Here is a 26,084-nt window from a genome sequence, read left to right as displayed (position 1 = left end):
TGATGATCTTCATCAGATGACAACCCTAGGACATTATATTATACAATACATGCATGTTTTGTTCAATCAAGTTCATATTTATATCAAAAACCAGCTTTTTACATTAGCATGTGACTAGCATGTGACTAGCATTCCCACCGAACACTGCCGGTGAATTTACTAAATTACTCACGATAAACGTTCACAAAAAGCATAACAATTTTTTAAAGAATTATAGATACAGAACTCCTCTATGCACTCGATATGTCCGATTTTAAAATAGCTTTTCGGTGAAAGCACATTTTGCAATATTCTCAGTAGATAGCCCGGCATCACAGGGCTAGCTATTTAGACACCCAGCAGGTTTAGCACTCATCAAAGTCAGATTTACTATAAGAAAAATGTTCTTACCTTTATTGTCTTCATCAGAATGCACTCCCAGGACTTCTACTTCAATAACAAATGTTGGTTTGGTCCAAAATAATCCATCGTTATATCCAAACAGCGGCGTTTTGTTTGTGCGTTCTAGACACTATCCTAAAGGCTAAATAAGGGTGACGAGCATGGCGCAATTCGTGACAAAAGAATTCTAAATATTCCATTACCGTACTTCGAAGCATGTCAACCGCTGTTTAAAATACATTTTTATGCCATTTTTCTCATAAAAAAGCGATAATATTCCGACCGGGAATCTGCGTTTAGATAAACAGACAAAGGAAAAGAAGCCATTCGGTCGAAGCGGGCACGCGCCTAAGCCCATAGTACTCTGAGTGGCCACTTGCCAAAAGCGATAAAGTGTTTCAGCCAGAGCCTGCCTCGATATCGTTCAACGTTTTCCCGGGCTCTGAGACCCTATGGAAGACGTAGGAAGTGTCACGTTATTGCACAGATCCTGAGTCTTCAATAAAAAGAGCCAAGATGAAACACTACTTCTCAGACAGGCCACTTCCAGTAAGGAATCTTCTCAGGTTTTTGCCTGCCATATGAGTTCTGTTACACTCACAGACACCATTCAAACAGTTTTAGAAACTTTAGGGTGTTTTCTATCCAAAGCCAATAATTATATGCATATTCTAGTTTCTGGGCAGTAGTAATAACCAGATTAAATCAGGTACGTTTTTTATCCGGCTGTGCAAATACTGCCCCCTACCCTAGAGAGGTTAAACAAAGGTTAAATAAAAAAACATTAAAAAACATTGGCTAGCTTGCTAGCTACTTCCAGACAGACATGAGAGAACACCCCACTGACCATTTTACTCACCCTAGCAGAGCTGGATAGGCTATTTTCATGTCCAAAGTGTTGGTGACTGACTGTGCTAATGGCAACAATTTATTTACGCTTTTTTGCTGACGTTTACTGACACTGGCCATATTCAACGGATGCTGAGTGTTCGTAAATTGTTCAGTTATCCTCTAGGGGCTAGGGGGCAGTATTTTCACGGCCGGATGAAAAACGTACCCAATTTAAACAGGTTACTACTCTGGCCCAGAAATATGCATATTATTAGTAGATTTGAATAGAAAACACTCTGACGTTTCTAAAACTGTTTGAATGGTGTCTGTGAGTATAACAGAACTCATATGGCAGGCAGGCTGAAACACATTAGCGCCTTTGGTAAGTGCTCTATCAGAGGACCATCAGACTGAGGCTCGTGCACGAGGGGATCCCATGTTTTTATTTTCTCTCTCTTTGAACATAAACATGCTTTCCCGGTTTGAATATTATCGCTTTTTTACGAGAAAAATTGCATAAAAATTGATTTTAAACAGCGGTTGACATGCTTCGAAGTACGGTAATGGAATATTTAGAATTTTTTTGTCACAAAATGCGTCGTGCGCGTCACCCTTCTTTAACCTTCGGATAGTGTTTAGAACGCACGAACAAAACAGAGGATATTTGAACATAACTATGGATTATTTTGAACCAAACCAACATTTGTTATTGAAGTAGAAGTCCTGGGAGTGCATTCTGACGAAGAACAGCAAAGGTAATAACATTTTTCTTATAGTAAATCTGACTTTGGTCAGGGCTAAACTTGGTGGGTGTCTAAATAGCTAGCCCTGTGATGCCGGGCTATCTACTTAGAATATTGCAAAATATGCTTTCACCGAAAAGCTATTTTAAAATCGGACATAGCGAGTGCATAGAGGAGTTCTGTATCTATAATTCTTAAAATAATTGTTATCTTTTTTGTGAACGTTTATCGTGAGTAATTTAGTAAATTCACCGGAAGTTTGCGGTGGGTATGCTAGTTCTGAACGTCACATGCTAATGTAAAAAGCTGTTTTTTGATATAAATATCAACTTGATTGAACAAAACATGCATGTATTGTATAACATAATGTCCTAGGTTTGTCATCTGATGAAGATCATCAAAGGTTAGTGCTGCATTTAGCTGTGGTTTGGGTTTATGTGACATTATATGCTAGCTTGAAAAATGGGTGTCTGATTATTTCTGGCTGGGTACTCTGCTGACATAATCTAATGTTTTGCTTTCGTTGTAAAGCCTTTTTGAAATCGGAGAGTGTGGTTAGATTAACGAGACTCTTGTCTTTAAAATGGTGTAAAATAGTCATATGTTTGAGAAATTGAAGTAATAGCATTTCTAAGGTATTTGAATAACGCGCCACAGGATTCCACTGGCTGTTACGTAGGTGGGACGATTTCGTCCCACTTGTCCTAGAGAAGTTAACATTTCTTGTGGAAGTGGGTGCCCATCCGAGTGCATTCCGCCGAAGATCAGCAAAGGTAAGTAAATATTTAGAACATATTGTTAGAGATTTGGCGACGCCGTGGTTGTAGGCAAACTGTATAGCTTAGCATTGAAGGCTAAGTTCTGTACTCAGAATATTGAACGATGTGCTTTTTCCGTAACGTTATTTTGAAATCTGACAAAGTGGTTGCATAAAGGAGTAGATTATCTCTAATTCTTTAAATAATTGTTATAAAATTTTTCAACGTTTATGAGTTCTTCCGTAAATTAAATGTGCCTATTCACCGGGGGTTATGGGGAGAAAACATTTTCTGAATGCCACGCGCCAATGTAAAAATTGGGTTTTTGGATATAAATATAAACTTGATCGAACAAAAAATGCATGTATTGTCTAACATGATGTCCTAGGAGTGTCATCTGATGAAGATTGTCAAAGGTTAGTGCTTAATTTTAGCTGTATATCTGGTTTTGTGATGGCTATCGTGCTTGGACATTTTTTTTCTTTGCTGAGGTGCTATGCTAAAATAATCAAATGTTTTTCTTTCACCGTAAAGCCTTTTTGAAATAAGACAATGTGATTGGATTAACGAGTTGAGTATCTTTAAAATGCCGTATAATACTTGAATTTTAATTTTGAGATTATTTTGTTCTGAATATCGCGCCATGCTATCTCACTGGTTGTTGTCCAACCAATCCCATTTGCGGGATTGTAGCCTCAAGAGGATTTATTCTGCACTCTCGCACAATTAGACGAGAGTACTCTGAAATCGGAGTAAATGGTTAGACTGAATTTACAAAGGCACCCGAAATGGTGACTTGCATAGAGGAGTATTTTGTTAAAACATGTAGCTAGTTAGCTAGTTAAACAATGAACCATAATCCCAACTCATGACGTTACTACCCTGCATGAATCTGCAGGTAGCTAACCAACCAGGTTCAATGTTAACTCGCTAACATCAGGCTATAACTAGCCAAGCAAATGGCTCTGAGATACAAATAATAAGATCATTCACACAATTTTTACTTGCTAACAGTACACTTTAACTTGAAATGAAAACGATTGTAAAAATTAAAAGCGTGTAATATCTGAAAATGTAGCTGGCGAGACTATCTTACCCGTACACATCAGGGTTGGATGCTTCTCCCTGTCACAGATGCCATGGTTGCCCTTAGTTTGAAAACGTAATCCGGAGACAGGTGTTTTCTCCATCTCCTTAGCTTTGATACTTGAATTCCACTGATTTCAAAACTCGGTCCTCCAGAAAGTAGAGCAAAACACTTGTGCAGTTTAAAAAAAGGAGCATTAGACAGGATTACCTAGAGATTCTGACCAGCTCAAATGGACAGGAAGCATGCTATATGGCAGACCAATCCCAACTCATCTCTCAGCATGTCCAGCCCACTCATTATCTCAGCCAATCATGGCTAGCGGGAAGGTTGCCGGCTTTCTGAGGCTTTCTGAGGCTAAACCAAGTTTGTTCCAGAAGGCATTTCTGCCAAAAAAACGCATTGATAAAAAAAAAAATTATGTTCAAATGGCTCTCGTGTAAAGTAGTGATGTCATGTGTGCTCCCTCTCCGGCCTCAAGGTCACCAGGCTACTCGTTAGGGCGCACACCTGTCACCAGAGTTATGCGCATAATGACACACACTTGGACTCCATCAACTCCTTGATTACCTGCCCTTTATACACTGCTCAAAAAAATAAAGGGAACACTTAAACAACACAATGTAACTCCAAGTCAATCACACTTCTGTGAAATCAAACTGTCCACTTAGGAAGCAACACTGATTGACAATACATTTCACATGCTGTTGTGCAAATGCAATAGACAACAGGTGGAAATTATAGGCAATTAGCAAGGCACCCCCAATAAAGGAGTGGTTCTGCAGGTGGTGACCACAGACCACTTCTCAGTTCCTACGCTTCCTGGCTGATGTTTTGGTCACTTTTGAATGTTGGCGGTGCTTTCACTCTAGTGGTACCATGAGATGGAGTCTACAACCCACACAAGTGGCTAAGGTAGTGCAGCTCATCCAGGATGGCACATCAATGCGAGCTGTGGCAAGAAGGTTAGCTGTGTCTGTCAGCGTAGTGTCCAGAGCATGGAGGCGCTACCAGGAGACAGGCCAGTACATCAGGAGACGTGGAGGAGGCCGTAGGAGGCCCAGCAGCAGGACCGCTACCTCCGCCATTGTGCAAGGAGGAGCAGGAGGAGCACTGCCAGAGCCCTGCAAAATGACCTCCAGCAGGCTACAAATGTGTATGTGTCTGCTCAAGCGGTCAGAAACAGACTCCATGAGGGTGGTATGAGGGCCCGACGTCCACAGGTGGGGGTTGTGCTTACAGCCCAACACCGTGCAGGACGTTTGGCATTTGCCAGAGAACACCAAGATTGGCAAATTCGCCACTGGCACCCTGTGCTCTTCACAGATGAAAGCAGGTTCACACTGAGCACATGTGACAGACGTGACAGAGTCTGGAGACGCCGTGGAGAACGTTCTGCTGCCTGCAACATCCTCCAGCGTGACCGGTTTGGCGGTGGGTCAGTAATGGTGTGGGGTGGCATTTCTTTGGGGGGCTGCACAGCCCTCCATGTGCTCGCCAGAGGTAGCCTGACTGCCATTAGGTACCGAGATGAGATCCTCAGACCCCTTGTGAGACCATATGCTGGTGCGGTTGGCCCTGGGTTCCTCCTTATGCAAGACAATGCTAGACCTCATGTGGCTGGAGTGTGTCAGCAGTTCCTGCAAGAGGAAGGCATTAATGCTATGGACTGGCCCGCCCGTTCCCCAGACCTGAATCCAATTGAGCACATCTGGGACATCATGTCTCGCTCCATCCACCAACGCCACGTTGCACCGCAGACTGTCCAGGAGTTGGCGGATGCTTTAGTCCAGGTCTGGGAGGAGATCCCTCAGGAGACCATCCGCCACCTCATCAGGAGCATGCCCAGGCGTTGTAGGGAGGTCATACAGGCACGTGGAGGCCACACACACTACTGAGCCTCATTTTGACTTGTTTTAAGGACATTACATCAAAGTTGGATCAGCCCGTAGTGTGGTTTTCCACTTTAATTTTGAGTGTGACTCCAAATCCAGACCTCCATGGGTTGATAAATTGGATTTCCATTGATTATTTTTGTGTGATTTTGTTGTCAGCACATTCAACTATGTAAAGAAAAAAGTATTTAATAAGATTATTTCATTCATTCAGATCTAGGATGTGTTATTTTAGTGTTCCCTTTATTTGAGCAGCGTATGTCACTCCCTTCGGTTTCTTCCCCAGTCGCCATTGTTCCTGTTCAATGTCGGTTCGCTGTTTGTGTTTATTGTTTTGTTTATTTATTTATTAAATGTATTCACTCCCTGAACTTGCTTCCCGACTCTCAGTGTACATCGTTACAAGTGACCTGCGACATACAGTGCCTTGCAAAAGTATTCACAACCCTTTTTCCAATTTTTTTTTTGTATTACAATCTGTAATTTAAATGGATTTTAATTTGGATTTCATGTAATGGACATACACAAAATAGTCCAAATTGGTGAAGTGAAATTAAAAAAATAACTTGCTAAAACATTATTTTTTTTTTATTACGGAAAAAGTGGTGCGTGCATACTGTATGTATTCACCCCCTTTGCTATGAAGCCCCTAAATAAGATCTGGTGCAACCAATTACCTTCGGAGCTTCGGTGGTGTGCCCGAGTGCTGAGAGAGCACGGCTCCTGTCCCAGCCTCGGACGCGTCCACCTCCACTATGAACGCCAAAGAGGGATCCGGATGGGCGAGCAAGGGAGCCGAGGTAAACATAGCTCTTAGGTGCCCAAAAGCCCTGTCCGCCTCAACCGACCACTGCAGACGTACAGGACCCCCCTTCAGCAGTGAGGTAATGGGAGCAGCCACCTGGCCAAAACCCCGGATAAATCTCCGGTAGTAAGTGGCAAACCCTAAAAATCGCTGCACCTCCTTTACCGTGGTGGGAGTCGGCCAATTACGCACGGCTGCAATGCGGTCACTCTCCATCTCCACCCCTGATGTAGAAATGCGATACCCTAGGAAGGAGACGTCCTGCTAAAAGAACAGGCATTTCTCTGCCTTGATGTACAGGTCATGCTCCAACAGTCGATCAAGTACCTTGCACACCAAGGACACATGCTCGGCGCGTGTAGCGGAGTATATCAGAATGTCATCGATATACACCCCTACACCCTGCCCATGCAGGTCCCTGAAAATATCATCTACAAAGGATTGGAAGACTGATGGAGCATTCATCAACCTGTACGGCATGACGAGGTACTCATAATGCTCTGAGGTGGTACTAAACGCAGTCTTCCACTCGTCTCCCTCCCGGATACGCACCAGGTTGTACACACTCCTGAGATCCAGTTTAGTGAAGAAGCGCGCCCCGTGCATTGACCACAGGAATAATGGGGATCCCTAAACTAAGGGCTCACGCTCTGTCGATAAAGTTCCCAGCTGCGCCTGAATCGACAAGTGCCTTATGCTGAGAATGCGAGGAAAACTCAGGAAAACAAACACTCTCTCCCTTCCCGAGGGAGCTGGGTGAACGGTGGCCAGGTATAAGTCCAGTTGTAGGAGGAACCCCTGGCACTGTGCTGCCGTCCCGTCAGAATCCCTGGGAAGGCAGAGACGCATCCCACTGGAACTGGATCCAGACGGGACGGGTGGAGGTAACCCGGTTGCGCTGGTCGAGGCGCTGGAGAGACTTCCTGTCTCTCCCAGCGGTCCACTTTCTGGACAACGCGATCCGTCATGGCACCGAGATGATGCAGTATTGGTGAGTGTTCCTGGACGCGCTCCTCGACTCCTCTGACCAGGGTACCTGCTCCTGCTGACTCCATGGTAGGTGTGTGATTCTGTCAATGGTGTGCGTACTGGGAGCGGAGTCAGGTGCAGGAGAGCAGAGAGTTGTGAACAGGCGCACACTTTATTTAGGCAGGAGAAACCAACAGACGGACGCCACTGTGTCGAAACCTCCATCCAATATGTCAAAGTGCAAAAACGCACAAACAGTCACAATAATAAAGTACAAACAAATAAACATACCTCGTGATATAAAACACAGAATAAACGCACGCCAGAAATAGCCCATCAAAAATGACACGTAACACGAAACAATTACACACAAAGACATGAGGGGAAACAGAGGGATAAATACATGTAGTGTGATTGGGGAATGAAAACCAGGTGTGCAGGGAACAAGACAAAACAAATGGATAAATGAAAAATGGAGCGGCGATGGCTAGAAAGCCGGTGACGTCGACCGCCGAACGCTGCCCGAACAAGTAGAGGAGCCGACTTCGGCGGAAGTCGTGACACAGTCGGCACCATGAAGACCAAGGAGCTCTCCAAACAGGTCAGGGACAAAGTTGTGGAGAAGTACAGATCAGTGTTGGGTTCTAAAAAAGTATCCAAAACTTTGAACATCCCACGGAGCACCATTAAATCCATTAATAAAAAATTGAAAGAAAATGGCACCACAACAAATCTGCCAAGAGAGGGCCGCCCACCAAAACTCACAGACCAGGCAAGGAGGGCATTAATCAGAGAGGCAACAAAGAGACCAAAGATAACCCTGAAGGAGCTGCAAAGCTCCACAGTGGAGATTAGAGTATCTGTCCATAGGACCATTTTAAGCCGTACACTCCACAGAGCTGGGCTTTACGGAAGAGTGGCCAGAAAAAGACATTGCTTAAAAAAAAAATAAGCAAACACATTTGGTGTTTGCCAAAAGGCATGTGGGAGACTCCCCAAACATATGGAAGAAGGTACTGAGTCAGATGAGACTAAAATGTTGCTTTTTGGCCATCAAGGAAAATGCTATGTCTGGCGCAAACCCAACACTTCTCATCACCCCGAGAACACCATCATGTTTTTCATCGGCAGGGACTGGGAAACTGGTCAGAATTGAAGGAATGATGGATGGTGCTAAATACAGGGAAATTCTTGAGGGAAACCTGTTTCTGGCTTCCAGAGATTTGAGACTGGGACGGAGGTTCACCTTCCAGCAGGACAATGACCCTAAGCATACTGCTAAAGCAACACTCGAGTGGTTTAAGGGGAAACATTTAAATGTCTTGGAATGGCCTAGTCAAAACCCAGACCTCAATACAATTGAGAATATGTGGTATGACTTAAAGATTGCTGTACACCAGCATCCAACTTGAAGGAGCTGGAGCAGTTTTTCCTTGAGGAATGGGCAAAAATCCCAGTGGCTAGATGTGCCAAGCTTATAGAGACATACCCCAAGAGACTTGCAGCTGTAATTGCTGCAAAAGGTGACTCTACATAGTAGTTCTGTTTTTTGTCTTATTTTTTGTTTGTTTCACAAAAAATATATATTTTTGCATCTTCAAAGTGGTAGGCATGTTGCGTAAATCAAATTACACAAACCCCCCCTAAATCTATTTTAATTCCAGGTTGTAAGGCAGCAAAATAGGAAAAATGCCAAGGGGGGTGAATACATTCGCAAGCCCCTGTACGCCTAAGTTTCCTGAAACGGGTCACATGTATGTATCTAGTGGGCTAAGCTGTAGCATTAGCAATGTCTTTCAAAAAGGAGACAACTCACAAATGCGGAAAAAATGAAATTTTTATAAATTCTGACAATGAGTCTGAATATGAAAGTCAGGAATCAGATTCTGAGGAGCTGCCACTCCGACCTTGTATCCATTGAGAACCCAGAATCTGAGGACACCTTGCCCAATGACGAAGCCCCAGGTCCCTTTGAAGATGCTGGTGGTGATGGAGACAGACCGATAGTGAATGAAGTACAGGAGGTCTGTTGTAGCTGGAAGGCCGCCAGCCATTTCACCCCTCCTGGTCCTGCAGTTTGTTTTGATGAGTCTCAGTCTGGAGTGCAAAGCTCATTGCCATTTCCCTCTGAGGCAGAGTGCCGTTTCTGACAGAGGAACTGGTGGGAGACATAGTAGAGGAGACCAATCTTTACACCTTGGAGCTACAGGAGAAGAGCGAGCCAGGAGTGAGGGGCAAACTCTAAATGGGTGACAACCACAATTAGTGAAATGTATACCATCCTGGTGACAGTCCTAATGGGAATAGTAAAGAAGAACTCCCTAAGAGAATACTGAAGAACAGATCCAATGTCTGCAACGCCGTTCTTTGCCACCTTATTTTCCCAATACCGCTTCCTAGTTCTGCTGCGATGCCTGCATTTCGTCAACAATGCTGCTGCCAACCTAAATGACCCGTTACACAAAATAATTTATGTTCTTACCAACCTGACATCAGCATTTGGTCAGGTCTTTGTGCCATACAATGACTTACGCATTGATGAGTCCCTGATGTTATGGAAGGGTAGGCTGGCTTTCCATCAATATATTCCCTCCAAAAGGCACAGGTTTGGGGTCAAGTTCTTTGTTATGTGCGACGTGAAGACATGATTTGTCCAGGACATTATAGTCTACACAGGGTCCACCCCTGATATCCATTTTTATGAGGGTCTTGGGGTGTCCGGGTCCACGGTGATGACCATGCTGGCAATTGGTACAGCAGTCCCCACACTCTTCCAGCATCTGCTCTCCAACAGCACAGGGGCCTATGGCACACAGTCAGGTTGAACAGAAATGGGATGCCGGCATTCGGATGAAGGAAGATGCAGAGAGGGGAAGTGGAGTTCAAGGAGAATGGTTAACAGCTGGCAGTAAAGTGGCATGACAAACGAGATGTCCATGTGCTCTCCACTGTCCATACAGCAACCATGTTGGCCACAGGGAAGGTGGACCACCTGACGGGAGAGAGAAAGCTCAAACCAGACTGTGTGCTTGACTATAACCTCAAAATGGGAGCAGTGGACAAGGGGGACATGAACAGCTTTGTGGAATGCGCTCCGAAAACTACCAAGTGGTATAAGAAGATATTTTTCCATCTGATTGACACTGCTGCCCTCAATGGCCTCATAGTTCACAGCCAACTAACAGGTGAGATAATTACTGAACAAGGGATTTTTTGTAATTGGATGTACAGTTCACATACAGTTCCATTATATGCCTTTAGAGATGGGGGGTGTAAATGCAGTTGTTCATATTAAATATGGGTTATGCATATTCATAAGTTCTTGCAGTTTTTTTTTCATCTAGTAAAAAATGTTGTTGTTTAACCACCACTTCCATAAAATAGATGACAATTACATATAGGCCAATGTGATTTCTTGCTGTGTTTTCATCCAGTAAAACAGTTAAGGAGTGTACGTTCAAACAATATGTTGCTAGCAAAAGCTGGCCTCAATCATCAGCTTGAAAATGTCCAGCTCCAGTTATGATATTGGCAAATAATGTTCAATACTTTGTGTGTGTGGTTTCTGAAGTACAGAATAAAAAATTATTATTAGTAATTAGAATACAATATCAGGATATGGCAATAAAACAATTAAAGTAACATAACCCTGCTATAAAAAATTATACATTTCACAAAATCACAGATATGAGTTATATAACGTAAGAAACAGTAACTGTTGCGCTCCACAAGGGGGAAGGGCAGAACAGAGCTATGCTAAACAGGCCAAATGAAAACAAACCATGGTCATAAGGTCAAGGTATCTTCAGAAGACAACAAGCTAATACTTCTGAAGCAATTAGCATTGTTTTACAGAGCTAGCTACATAAGCACAATTGAGTATCACACCATAAAGGTCAAGCAATAAGTACCTTGCGTGTCCGTGGTTATAAAGAATACACACAAATGTATTATGGTCCAAAGATAGTGAGCTACAGTAGAAACGACATACAGAAACTATAATAACGTAATAAGGTACTTACTTTCATAGAAACGCACACGTCCAAAGTTATCATCATGTAGTAAGGAAAACAACAATGAAGGCAATGTGGGGACCAGACAGAAAATGTGAAACAGTTTGTGCAGATCCTGTTCTGACTGGAGATGTGCAAATGTCTGAATACTTGATCTGCGGAAACAATGGGGAAGTGCTTGGGGAAGTTTGTCTGGCTCAGTAAAGCCAAAAATTATAATTGTCCACAAAAGTGAAATGGCCTACTTTTATGAGGAGGCGGAACACACAATTCAAACTGTTGTTCGAAATCATTTGAAATTGACAAGTTGAAAACGGCTAGAAATTAAAGCAGGCAGCATGTCTTGGTCTGATGGCAGCGAGGATTAACTGTCATGTTGCGTAACAATCACATTTTGGAACAGTGAGCACATTCTGACATCATGTGCATAAAAAAAACTTACACTGGGGCAACCGTTAGAGGTATTTAGAACACACATGTGAAAAGGTTAAAGACCGGAGAGACAGGCGGAAAACATCTTCGCAAACATGTCTCACTTGGCTTAAGTTTATACAGTGCCTTCAGCAAGTATTCATACCCCTTGACTTATTCCACATTTTGTTGTGTTACAGCCTGAATTCAAAATGGATTTAATGTTTTTCTCTCACCCACCAAATACAATACCCTATAATAACAAAGTGAAAACATAATGTTCAGGTCTTGCCAAAGATTTTCAAGTAGATTTAAGTCAAAACTAACTCAGCCACTCAGGAACATTCACTGTTTTCTTGATAAGCAACTCCAGTGTAGATTTGGCCTTGCGTTGTGGGTTAATGTCCTGCTGAAAGGTGAATTCTTCTCCCAGTGTCTGGTGGAAAGCAGATTGAACCAAGTTTTTCTCTAAGATTTTGCTATGCTTATCTCCATTCTGTTTATTTTTTATCCTGAAAAACTCCATCTCTTAACAATTACAAGCATACCCATAACATGATGCAGCCACCACTATGCTTGAAAGTATAGAGAGTGGTACGCAGTAATGTTTTGTATTTGCCCCAAACATAACACTTTCTATTCAGGACATGTTTTGCAGTATTACATTAGTGCCTTGGATGCATGTTTTGGAATATCTTTATTTTGTACAGGCTTTCTTGTTTTCACTCTGTAAAATTAGGTTAGTATTGTGGAGTAACTACAATGTTGTTGATCCATTCTCAGTTAACTAACTAACTGTTTTAAAGTCACCATTGGCCTCATGGTGAAACCCCTAAGCAGTTTCCTTCCTCTGAGTAAGAAAGAAAGGACACCTGTATCTCTGTAGTGACTGGGCGTGTTGATACAGCATCCAAAGTGTAATTAATAACTTCACCATGCTCAAAGGGATATTCAATGTCTGCTTTTTTTACCCATTTTCCAATAGGTTCCCTTCTTTGTGACACATTGGAAATCATGTTAAACACTATTATTACACACAGAATCCATGCTACTTATTATTTGACTTGCCCATTTTTATTTAGGCTTGCCATAACAAGGGGTTGAATACTTATTGACTCAAGACATTTCAGCTTATCATTTTAATGAATTTGTATACATTTAGAAAAACATAATTCCACTTTGACATTATAGGGTATTGTCACGCCCTGACCTTAGACTTCCTTTTATGTCTCGTCTCTATTGTGGTTTGGTCAGTGCGTGAGTTGGGGTGGGCATTCTATGTTCCCTATCTATGTTTTGTATTTCTGTGTTTTGGCCTGGTATGGCTCTCAATCAGGGACATCGTTGTCGCTGATTGGGAGCCATACTAGGTAGCCCTTTTTCCACCTGTCTGTGTGGGAAGTTATTTTTGCATTGCTGCGAGAAGCCTGCGAAACTGTTTGTTCGTTGTGTTACTTCTTGTTTTGGTTTTTTGCTGGTTCACCGTTTATATTAAAATATGATGAACCCAACCCACGCTGAGCCTTTGTCTCATTCCAACAACGGACGTTACAGGTATTGTGAGTTGCCAGTCTCAATTGAATCAATTTTAAATTCAGGCTGCAACACAAAATGTGGAAAAAGTCAAGGGGTGTGAATACTTTCTGAAGGCACTGCACCTGGAAAACTTTACTTGCTTACATGTCCCAGAAGAAAACTACTCAGAACTGCAATAAATACAGTATGCATGACTGACGGTGAACGCTGTATTTCTCCTGATTGTCTAATTTAGTTGTTAAAAAAATAAGCTAATCAAAGCTGTGTTATCTGAGTGATGAGATGTTGACACGCCGGGTCTTTGTCTCCATTTGAGGAAGTAAAAACAAAATCAATTAAACTGTGATGACTCCCACACTCGACTGCAATCTTCTCAATGTTTCTACAAATCTTCAGAATAAATGTGAGGAAATTAGAAGGCAATTCCACATTAAGTGGTCCTGGATATGAAACAATAATAAAGCACCTTATTTCAAATCCGAAATCACCTTTTATTGTTTTGGTTTATTTCATGTTGTAGGCCTAGATATAAACAGATAAAAGCTGACTTGCAGGACCAAAATGTGTTTTTTGTTTTACGATTAAATTGTAAAATGCAATTTGCCATGTTTATGCTGTATGCTTTACTGTAGGTATCGACAAGATTGGAGTGTTAATTATACACAATATATACACACAAAAGCATCCTCGGTATCCTCGGTTGCAACACTCACTACCGAGTTCCAAACTGCCTCTGGAAGCAACGTCAGCACAATAACTGTTTGTCTGGAGCTTCATGAAATGGGTTTCCATGGCAGAGCAACTGCACACAAGCTTAAGATCGCCATGCGCAATGCCAAGCGTCGGCTGGAGTGGTGTAAAGCTCGCCATCATAGGACTCTGTAGCAGTGGAAATGCGTTCTCTGGAGTGATGAATCACGCTTCACCATCTGGCAGTCCGACAGACGAATCTGGGTTTGGGGGATGCCAGGAGAACGCTACCTGCCCGAATGCATAATGCCAACTGTACATTTGGTGGAGGAGGAATAATGGTCTGGAGCTGTTTTTCATGGTTCGGTCTAGGCCCCTTAATTCCAGTGAAATCTTAACACTACAGAATACAATGACAATCTGGACGATTCTGTGCTTCCAACTTAGTGGAAACAGTTTGGTGAAGGCCCTTTCCTGTTTCAGCATGACAATTCCCCTGTGCACAAAGCGAGGTCCATATAGAAATGGTTTGTCAAGATCGGTGTGGAAGAACTTGACTGGCCTGCACAGAGCCCTTACCTCAACCCCATCAAAGACCTTTGGGATGAATTGGACCGCCGACTGCGAGACAGGCCTAACATCAGTATCCGACCTCACTAATGCTTGTGGCTGAATGGAAGCAAGTCCCCGCAGCAATGTTGCAACATCTGGTGGAAAGCCTTTCCAGAAGAGTGGAGGCTGTTATAGCATCAAAGGGGGGACCAACTCTATATTAAAATGGCCATGATTTTGGAATGAGATGTTCGACAAGCCAGTGTCCACATGAGTATAATCAATTTACAAGCGTTAGCTATTGAAAGTATTATTATATTGTTTTAACCTAAATCAAAAACAGTTTTTTTAACAGAAACGGAACTGACATCAAAAAGCACTAATCGCTCAGCACTATTATGGAAGCTTAAGTAATAGCTAACGCCTGTAGATTGATTATACCCATGGGCGGAACATAAAATCAACACTCCAATCCTCCCGATACCTACTATGAACCAAATACTGGTATTTTAAAACTGTTTTCAGCAATACTGTCCCTCTACACTTGAATTAGTATTATATTATTAATTAATACATATTAAACCTTTTCTGTATAATACATCATGCTTTTTGAGGTCGGTTCCGTTTGTTCGGTAAAAAACTAAAAAACCCGGTTTCCGATTTCAGTGATGATACTTAAAATTATTTTAGAGCGTTTTTATTGAAATTCTAAAGCCAAATATTGAGAACATTAAATTGCCAAAACATTGAAAACATTCTATTGTCTTCTAACTTTTTAAATGTGATTTTCTATTATTTTATTCCTTAGTAATCATAACCAAAAATAAATCAACAATTTGGTTAATCGCTCAGTACTATTCCACAATGATGGAATTACCCTACACACAGCCATTTCATTGAGCGCAAGTATTCAGTTAATTGGTGTGGCAAATGTTTACATATCTCGGCAATTAGCTCAGTGTTGACGCTAGTATCAATACAAGCAGTCTCATAGTCCAATGTTCTCATTATTATGCAACCAGCAGCAACGTAAATTGCGCCAAAGAATGAAAAAAATATATATTTCCACAGAACAGAAGGAAAGAAAAACAGCGAGCGTAAGCATCTCTCGCTCGCTCTTTTCACTTCTCTCCCAAAGGCACCAGGTAAGATTAGACAAAACTAGATGAAGACCTTCATGTGGAGATTCTGTTGATCTGACTAGTTTAAATTGTCTTCTATTATCAGGAGCGCCAGCGGTGACACATTTTTCCTTCACCCGTAGTGTAGGGTCATAAAAGCCTAGCTTCCCATGCCAACACATGACATCTGTTGTTTATGTATCACTGGCTAACGCTAGCGACCAGGGGACAGGGGGTGAGACTAGTCCCGCAGCCATGGAATAGGTCTGCCAACCCAGCAGCAGCCAGATCTGTGCCTCTCTCCCTCTCTATCGTCTCGCTCTCTCAGCCTATCTGTCCCTCTCCCTCCCTCCACCCTGACAGCCTGTTCCTGTCATCCTCATCCAAAACTCCACAGCACTAATATGTAAATAGTGGCCAAAGGACCATATCAGGCTTTGTGCGTTGTAGGCTGACTTGTTGAGATTGCAGAGTAGCTGCTTGATATTGCCTTGTCAGCTGCCTGCTTCAAGCTCTTAATGTTTTTGGAAATGGCCTTCTTCTTGAGTGTCATGCTCTACACTCTTAGAATTAGTGGTAACTCGAGAAACCCTGGAGATCTTCAAGGAACCCCTGGGGTTCCTCAAGGAACCATTGCTAGTCAATGATTCATATTTGCACCTTCTGTTAGTTGAGGGGTTCTTTAAATGGTTCAAGGAAGCAACGGGTTCCTGGAGGATCCCTGGAGTGGAGACGTGGCTTAGTAGGGGCATGGCTTTAAGATATACTGTATTTTTTGATGTTGAGTTTCTGTTCTGTTGTATTGTCATCACATGTTAAGGTTGCACACAGACAGTTTTGTAGCTTCAATGATGCTATCAGAGGCATAGGAGTTCCTCAAGAGCCTACGCAAATCCTAAAGTTGGAATAGTTACCACTTTCTTACTGTATTATATTAGAATATATAATATGCATAAATAGTCAAAGAAAATGTTCATTTGCAGTGTACAAACTGCCTAATGAAGACCTAAGGGTCGAAACGTTGTTAAAAATAAATATCACCTGGAAGCATGAGCAGCAGTGTGCGGCGTTTTCCTTTCTGTTTTCCATGAGTTTGCTTACAACTCCAGCACCTGGTTGAGAGCATTATAGAAAAACCATGAAATAACAAATATGGAATAATTTTTCAAAGTAGCCACGCTTTGCACACTCTCAACCAGCTTAATTAGGTAGTCACTTGAGATGCATTTCAATTAACAGGTGTGCCTTGTTAAAAGTTAATTATATATTTTCTTTCTTAATTAGTTTGAGCCGATCAGTTGTTTTGACAAGGAAAAGGTGGTAAACAGAACTTAGCCCTCTTTGGTAAAAGTCCAAGTTAAAATAAGCAAAGAGAAACGACAGTCCATCATTACTTTAAGCCATGAAGGTCAGTCAATGCGGAACATTTCAAGAACTTTGAAAGTTTCTTCAAGTGCAGTGGCAAAAAACATCAAGCACTATGATGAAACTGGCCCTCATGAGTACCGCCACAGGAAAGGAAAACCCAGAGTTACCTCTGCTGTAGAGGATAAGTTCATTGGAGTTAACTGCACCTCAGATTGCAGCCCAAATAAATGCTTCAGAGTTCAAGTAACAGACACACCTCAACATCAACTGTTCAGAGGAGAATGCATGAATCAGGCCTTCATGGTTGAATTGCTGCAAAGAAACCACTACTAAAAGGACCCTGATAATAATAAAGAAGAGACTTGCTTGGGCCAAGAAACACGAGCATTGGACATCTGAGTCCAAATTTGAGATTTTGGGTTCCAACCGCTGTGTCTTTGTGAGACACAGAGTAGGTGAATGGATGATCTCTGGGTGTGTGGTTCCCACCGTGAAGCATGGAGGAGGTGTGATGGTGTGGGGGTGCTTTGATGATGACACTGTCTGTGATTTATTTAGAATTCAAAGCACACTTAACCAACATGGCTACCACAGCATTCTGGACAATGAACCAAAACACACCTCCAGGCTGTGTAAGAGCAATTTTACTAAGAAGGAGAGTGATGGAGCACTGCATCAGATGACCTGGCCTCCACAATGAGCCGAGCTCAACCCAATTGAGATGGTTTGGGATGAGTTGGACCGCAGAGTGAAGGAAAAGCAGCTAGCAAGTGCTCAGCATGTGTGGGGACTCCTTCAAGATAATTGGAAAAGTATTCTTCATGAAGCTGTTTGAGAGAAAAGGCAAAGGGTGGCGACTTTGAAGAATCTCAAATATATATTTTGATTTGTTGAACACTTTTTTGGTTACTACATCATTCCATATGTGTTATTTCATAGTTTTGATGTCTTCACTATTATTCTACAATGTAGAAAATTGTAAAAAATAAAGAAAAACCCTTGAATGAATAGGTGTTTTCAAACTTTTGACTGGTACCACACACACACACACACACACACACACACACACACACACACACACACACACACACACACACACACACACACACACACACACACACACACACACACACACACACACACACACACACACACACACACACACACACACACGGCCAAAAATATTGATATATAACTTTTTTCAAATAATGCACCATTTCTTCCCTAAAACTGTTGAAATTATAACAGATTTTGGTATCCACATATGTATGTCTTCAGTGTGCAGTTGAACAAAACAAAAATCTGAGTAATTGACTAAATCTTAGCTAATTCCACAAAGAAATCCTGAAATGTCCCAGACAATATTTTTGGCACCTTCTAGAAGTAGTTAGATTTCAAGCAGGTGATTCTCATTTACTTGGAATTGAATTCACCTGTGCTGAGTGGAAGGTGCCTGCAGTATAAAAGTCACGTATTCAACCAGTTTGAATAGAGAAAAGGACACATTATCCTGTTTTGTGTCACTGTGTGTACCACAATGAGCATGGACAAAATAAAGAAAACCAGAGAATTATCTGAGGTCAGACAAGATTGTAGCCAAGCATTGACAATCTCAAGGCTACAAGTCCATCACCAGAGACATTGATGTTCCTGTTGTTTCCACCATACGTAATGTTATCAAGAAGGTTAAGGCCCATGCCACTATAGCCAACCTCACTGGACGTGGCCGCAAGAGAAAGCTTGATGGAAAATTGCAGCGAAGGATTGTTCGAATGGTGGAAAAAGCACCTCGGTCAACTGCCACACAGATTCAAGCTGACCTTCAGACACAAGGTACGACAGTTTCAACTCGCACCACCCGATGACAACTCAATGAAAGGGGGTTATATGGTAGGAGACCCAGGAGGACCCCACTGCTGAGAGAAAGACATAAGAAAGTCCAACTGCAATTTGCCAAAACACACCTGAACATGCCAAAAATCCTTCTGGGAGAATGTCCTGTGGACAGATGAGACCAAATTAGAGATTTTTGGAAAAGCACACCATCTCTGTTTACAGAAAACAAAATTAAGCTTTCAAAGAAAATAACACCTTTCCTACAGTTAAACATGGAGGAGGTTCAGTGATGCATTGGGGTTGCTTTGCTGCCTCTGCCATTGGGTGCCTTGAACGTGTGCATAGCATCATGAAATCAGGTGAATACCAAGGTATTTTGGAGCGCAATGTTGGACCCAATGTCAGAAAGCTGGGTCTACGTCGAAGGAGGACAATGACCCCAAACACACTTCAAAAAGCACCCAGGAATGGTTCAAGACAAAACGCTGGACTGTTCTGAAGTGGCCAGCAATGAGTCCAGATCTAAATCCCATTGAAAACTTGTGGAGAGATCTGAAAACAGCAGTTAGGAGAAGGCACCCGTCTAATCTGGGAGAACTGGAGCAGTTTGCACAAGACTAGATTTCCAAAACACTATTTGCACCAATATTTCAAATTTGTGTTTTTTCATCAGGAATGATTGCTTATGGGTGCATTCATAGATTTTAGATATTCAAATTAGTTTTGCTATATATCCATTGTTTAGCTGAAATGGAATGTTTGTATCCTGTATATTTGACTCTGAAATTTAGTTGCCCCCCCCCCCCGGTATCTTAAAATGAATGCACTAACTAAGTTGCTTTGGATAAGAGCGTCTGCTAAATGAGATTTTCACAAATATATACTTTTTACAGTTCTTATATGTAGTTATGTTACATTTGACTGTGTACAACCTAGCAGTTCTACTTATTTCTGAAAGTCAGAGTCAGAGTTGTGCTACAATATTAACAAGATTGCATCTGAAATGGTAACATTGATCATTGAACAACCCAATGCCATGATTAGATAGTGAAAAAGTCAAGTTAATACTGAACCAATCCAACTCTTTGAGCTAGTAATGTTGGTAACACTAAGCAGGAATTCAGTTTACAAAACAGGTTGAAATTACATCATAATGACATCACTTCAACCAGTTTCTGGTTGTAATGACCTTATTTCGCTTGGATGGACCAGTGCCGCACCAATCCTACACTGTTGAGCCACAGACCTGAGATCAAATACTATTTAAAATCATTTCAAATACTTTAGCTGGGCTTGATTAAACTTGCATTGCACAATGGAACCAATAGAATAGTTGTTTATGTGCGAACCCGCCCATCTGGCATTCTCAAGCATTTACGTCATTTACGTCAAGCAAACAGTAGAAGTATATCAACAATTGAAGATAGTATTTGAACCCAGGTCTGCTGAGCCACAGCAAACCAGGTAGAGATACGCATCTGCTGCCGTGGACAAATTAAATGGGGATTAATTATCAGAACGATGCTCCCCGGAGCTTCCTTGTTCAACACCAAGAATAGCACCATGACATACCAGGTGTAACCCTGCTGTCACAGACACACACAGTAATATAAATAACACTATGAAACCAGAAGGTGTGATCTTGCTGCTAGCTCTAGGTGAAGGAGACCGTTTCTGTTTCCATTCTTAACAAACTGAAGTCTGAATAGGAGGCCTGGTTAAATACTATTCCTTCAGGCATCTTATGTCAGCATTGTAAAATTATACTGTATACATGTAATGGACAGGCTTTCTGTGTTTGTTGTGATTGCGGAACAGACCATAGTAAACAAGATGCTGCTGCTACTGCTGCTACTACTAAACGGCGGGCAGGGAAGCGCACCCGGGTCGCTGGCGTGATCACGCCCAGTTCGCCACTGACTGTGTTGTTGTTGACAAATCGTGTTTTACTAGCCTGAGGTATAATACAAAAATGTTAAAAAATTCGAGTTAATTATGTGATTGGTGTAGGCTTATCTTTGCCTGACGTTTTTGATAGTCATGTGGTTCTCTCTCGGACATGGAGCTGTGTTTATTAGCTGCAGGAACTGTTTATTTTGCTTTATTCTGGGACAATGTGGACCACCCAGACTTTCAATGTAGCAACTGGTTGCTTGCAGAGGACTACAGCGGTGAAGTGGCTACTCTTGGCAAACAAGTAGCGAACCTACACAAGCTACTAGGGAATTCACGCCCACCTACTTTTTCCTCTCTTCCTTCCCAGTTGCCAGAAGCCGCTACAGAAAAGACTACAGAAAAGACAAATGCCAATGGGGGTGGTGTTGTGGTCTATTAAGAACATTCCTGTAAAGCTTAAAGAGGATCTCATGTTCTGTTAGGGCTAGGGGGCAGTATTTGCACGGCTGGATAAAAAAAATGTACCCGATTTAATCTGGTTACTAATCCTACCCAGTAACTAGAATATGCATATTCGTATTATATATGGATAGAAAACACTCTAAAGTTTCTAAAACTGTTTGAATGGTGTCTGTGAGTATAACAGAACTCATTTGGCAGGCAAAACCCTGAGACATTTTCTGACAGGAAGTGGATACCTGATGTGTTGTATTACCTTTAAACCTATGCCATTGAAAAACACAGGGGCTGAGGAATATTTTGGCACTTCCTATTGCTTCCACTAGATGTCCCCAGCCTTTACAAAGTGTTTTGAGTCTTCTGGAGGGAGATCTGACCGAACAAGAGCCATGGAACGATGATGGCCCATTAGACACCTGGCGGGCGAGTTCATGTTGGGTACCCTCGTTCCAATACGTTATAAAAGAGTATGCATTCGTCCACCTTGAATATTATTCATGTTCTGGTTAAAAAAGGCCCTAATGATTTATGCTATACAACGTTTGACATGTTTGAACGAACGTAAATATATTTTTTCCCCTCGTTCATGAAGTGAAGTCCGGCGGGCTTAGATCATGTGCTAACAAGACGGAGATTTTTGGACATAAATGATGAGCTTTTTTGAACAAAACTACATTCGTTATGGACCTGTGATACCTGGAAGTGACATCTGATGAAGAGAATCAAAGGTAATGGATTATTTACATAGTATTTTCGATTTTAGATCTCCCCAACATGACGACTAGTCTGTATCGCAACGCGTATTTTTCTGGGCGCAGTGCTCAGATTATTGCAAAGTGTGATTTCCCAGTAAGGTTATTTTTAAATCTGGCAAGTTGATTACGTTCAAGAGATGTAAATCTATAATTCTTTAAATGACAATATAATATTTGACCAATGTTTTCTAATTTTAATTATTTAATTTTTGGTGCTGACTTGACTGCCGGTTATTGGAGGGAAACGATTTCCTCAACATCAATGCCATAGTAAAACGCTGTTTTTGGATATAAATATGAACTTGATAGAACTAAAAATGCATGCATTGTCTAACATAATGTCCTAGGAGTGTCATCTGATGGAGATTGTAAAAGGTTAGTGCATCATTTTAGCTGGTTTTATGGTTTTGGTGACCCTGTCTTTGAATTGACAAAACATTACACACAACTCTTGTAAATGTACTGTCCTAACATACTCTAAATTTATGCTTTCGCCGTAAAACCTTTTTTAAATCGTAAAACGTGGTTAGATTAAGGAGATGTTTATCTTTCAAAGGGTGTAAAATTCAAATTTGCCGCTCTTGAAATGCACCTGCTGTTGATGGAGTGCACCACGGGTGGGACGCCTGCGTCCCACCTAGCCCATAGAGGTTAAACGTTGTTGAAGTAATATGGCTACTGGTTCATCTGCCTCACCTAAAGCCCATTCTTGTGGGAAGCTGCTATAGACCACCAAGTGCCAACAGTCAGTATCTGGATAATACTCCAAATCCATCGGATGAAGTGATCAGCCATATCTAGGAAAACCAAAGTTCCAAAGGCTGGGCCTAATATAGTGTATGAGAGTCTTGTAGTGATTCCTATGTTGGTGATGTAAAAAATATGTGTTGGTCTGTGGTGTGTAATGAGGAACAACCAGACGCTGCACTTGACACATTTATGAAATTGCGTATTCCACTTACTAATAAGCATGCGCCTATTAAGAAAATGACTTTTAAAAAAATAAAAAAATGAAATAATCCCTGTGGATTTATGAGGAATTGAAAAATGGTATGGTTGAGAGGGATGAGGCAAAAGGAATGGCTAATAAGTCTGGCTGCACAACAGATTGACAAACATACTGCAAATTGAGAAATCATGTGACTAAAGTGAATAAAATAAGAAACTATACTACGACAAAGATAAATGATATAAAGAATGATAGTAATTGTTGGAGCAACTTAAATTATATTATGGCGAAAAATGCAAACTTACAAAACCCACTAATATTGACAACTATTTACATTATTTGTTCATTGGCAAGATTAGCAAATTTAGGCATGACATGCCAGCAACAAACTCTGACGCTACACATCCAAGTATAACTGACCAAATTATCAAAGACACAAGCACTGTGAGTTTGAATTCTGTAAAGTGAGTGTGGAAGAGGGGAGTTTTTTTTGTCTATCAACAAATTCAAACCACCGGGGTCTGACAACTTGGATGACTGAGGATAATTGCGGACGACTTTGCCACTCCTATTTGCCATATCTTCAATCTAAGCCTACTAGAAAGTGTCTGCCCTCAGGCCTGTAGGGAAGCAGAAGTAATTCCACCACCCAAGAATAGTAAAGCCCCTTTACTGGCTCAAATAGCCAACCAATCAGCCTGTTACCAACCATCTCTTCACAATCCCCAAGTCAATAACAGACTATGGGAGGCGTAAAGTATTACATAGAGCCATGGCTACATGGAACTCTATTCCTCATCAGGTAACTGATGCAAGCAGTCGAATCAGATTTTTTTTTTTAAACGGATAAAAATTCACCTTATGGAACAGCAGGGACTGTGAAGACACACACACACACACACACACACACACACACACACACACACAGACATGCATACGCACACACACGCTAGAACACACACTCACACTGTAATATTGCTGTATTATACATTTTGTATTGTAGATATAACATTATTACACCACAATATGATGTACTGTTTAATATTTTCTTTCATGTGTGATTTAAGTGCCTTAATGTGTTTGGACTGCATGGAGAGCAGCTTCTGCCTTGCCAGCAGCTAATGGGGATCCCTAATAAATACAAATGCAAAATAAAGGCCCTACACATTGCGCCAATAGGGTTAACCCACTTGGTGGGTATTGTAACATGGCTCGTATAGTGAGTATCGCCCGTGGTTTGACTACTCAGCCCCCTCATACGTCCGGCCTGTGCGTTATGATGGCCCCACAGCTGCCATCCCACTTCTGACACCAACGTAGCAACCAGGAGGGGCAGGGAAGTGAACCCGGGTCACTGCATTGCACCAAGAGAGTTTACCCACATGGTTGGAATTGTAACATGGTTCATATAGCCAGGATCGTTACAATACATTGGTTATGTAATGATGATGATTAGTTCAGCATCTGTTACCAACAGTTTACCTAAAATATTCTGGATAATCTTACAACCACAGTCAGAGCTTGGGTAACCTACATCTTACAAATTCAATTACTTTACCAAACGTTCTCATGATTCCACGCCCAAATAAAATATTTCTGCAATTCACTGATAAATAAAACAATGATCTATCAATCAATTAACAAACAAATAGAGAAAATAAGTATACATTACCTCGAAATAAGAAGGCTTTGCTATTTTTGTGAAGCCCTGCCACTTGGGTAATTCCATATGTTGCATTTCCGAAGTCAAGTTCATTGATGATATCTATCTGGTCATCGGGATCTATTCCAAAACCGAAAACTGTAAGGGGGAAATATTATTTAGCCATTGTCACACATTGGGTGCACAGTTACTGTCACACATCCTCCCACCTATACGATGTGTATAACGTACATAAGCAAGGCACTTCTTTAATGGTTGAGTTTGAGCATCAAACTTCAGCCTCTGCGTGATACAACGAACTGCAACACAGTCAAATACATGGGGATTGAATTCATGCAATTTCAAAGCACCTTCACCTAGGTACAGTGGCAATCACATCAGAGACAAAACGCGTAAATTGCATGGCACTAGACATCAGATAAGTATAATGGCAGATGACTTTAAATGAAAGTCTATATACTCCAAATATTGGACTTATTGTTGCGCGGGAACAAATTGACTGCTGCATCGACCTGTGTGAGACCTGTCATTTGTATAGGGACTTTTGCGCGTTCTACAGATGTGGTTTGACAGAACAACATACCCTACGTTTTAGGAGATGATAACTATGCTATTTATCTGTACTATAAAACGAATTACAAAAATATGATTTATAAATGAGGGGCAAATTGATACAAAAAAAATGGATTAATAAAAACATCTACAAGGGACAAACGAACAAAAATCCGATCGAGGTGCTTATCGGGCTATGGAGAAGGAGAGGGTGCGCAATAAACAACTATGCTGACAGAGCTGATAATGACACCTAAAACAATAGGTAAACTAACTGCATATGTCCCCGTGTGACACTTACCTGGTTTCGCAATGAGCACTACGGATAACAAAGCCACGTAAATATCCATGTGTGTGAAGTTGCACTGTACAGTTTCCTCAGAAATGTCAGACGTCGACCGCTTCGCTGGCAATACACTTGCTCGAGTCTGTCTCGTAAACTGCGCTCGTCTCACCGGTGCTGGGTGCAGAGGCTCGGAGCGTTCCACATCATGGAAATAGGGGTTCTGTCGGTGCGCACGTAAATTCTCTTGAATTTACTCTAATTTACTCTACGGTTGCCATCTATTCAATAAGTGATGTTATTCACAAAGCTGGAATAAATCCGCATTAGTGAACCTCCTGAATTGAAATTAATCTGTAGACGATATTTTTGCACGGCGAAAATGAATCTTAATCCTCCCCTTCAGTGACCATAGACACGTCCAATTCTGGAGGTGACAGGTTTTTGAAGAAAGTCAACTGGGGGACCTGTAATAAGAGTTGGGATTATAACAAGTAGGCTACACATAGGCTATGAATCATCATCTCTTAC

The 26,084-nt window shown here is 41.6% G+C and overlaps 1 protein-coding gene across 1 annotated transcript in view; it reads right to left on the bottom strand.

Moving 5' to 3' along the window:
- Window positions 1-25,693, bottom strand: part of LOC106561902 (protein kinase C-binding protein NELL1) — a 502,584-nt gene extending 476,891 nt beyond the window's left edge. The window contains exons 1-2 of the mRNA XM_014126233.1: window positions 25,572-25,693; window positions 24,728-24,856 (exon numbers count right to left, since the gene is read on the bottom strand). Coding sequence (XP_013981708.1) covers window positions 24,728-24,856; window positions 25,572-25,620 — 178 coding nt within the window. The 5' untranslated portion in view covers window positions 25,621-25,693. The remainder of the gene's footprint in view (window positions 1-24,727; window positions 24,857-25,571) is intronic.
- Window positions 25,694-26,084: the final 391 nt, after the last annotated feature.

Source organism: Salmo salar, chromosome ssa11, assembly GCF_905237065.1.
Source record: "Salmo salar chromosome ssa11, Ssal_v3.1, whole genome shotgun sequence".
Taxonomy (NCBI): domain Eukaryota; kingdom Metazoa; phylum Chordata; class Actinopteri; order Salmoniformes; family Salmonidae; genus Salmo; species Salmo salar.
This window is presented reverse-complemented; position numbering and strand designations above follow the sequence as displayed.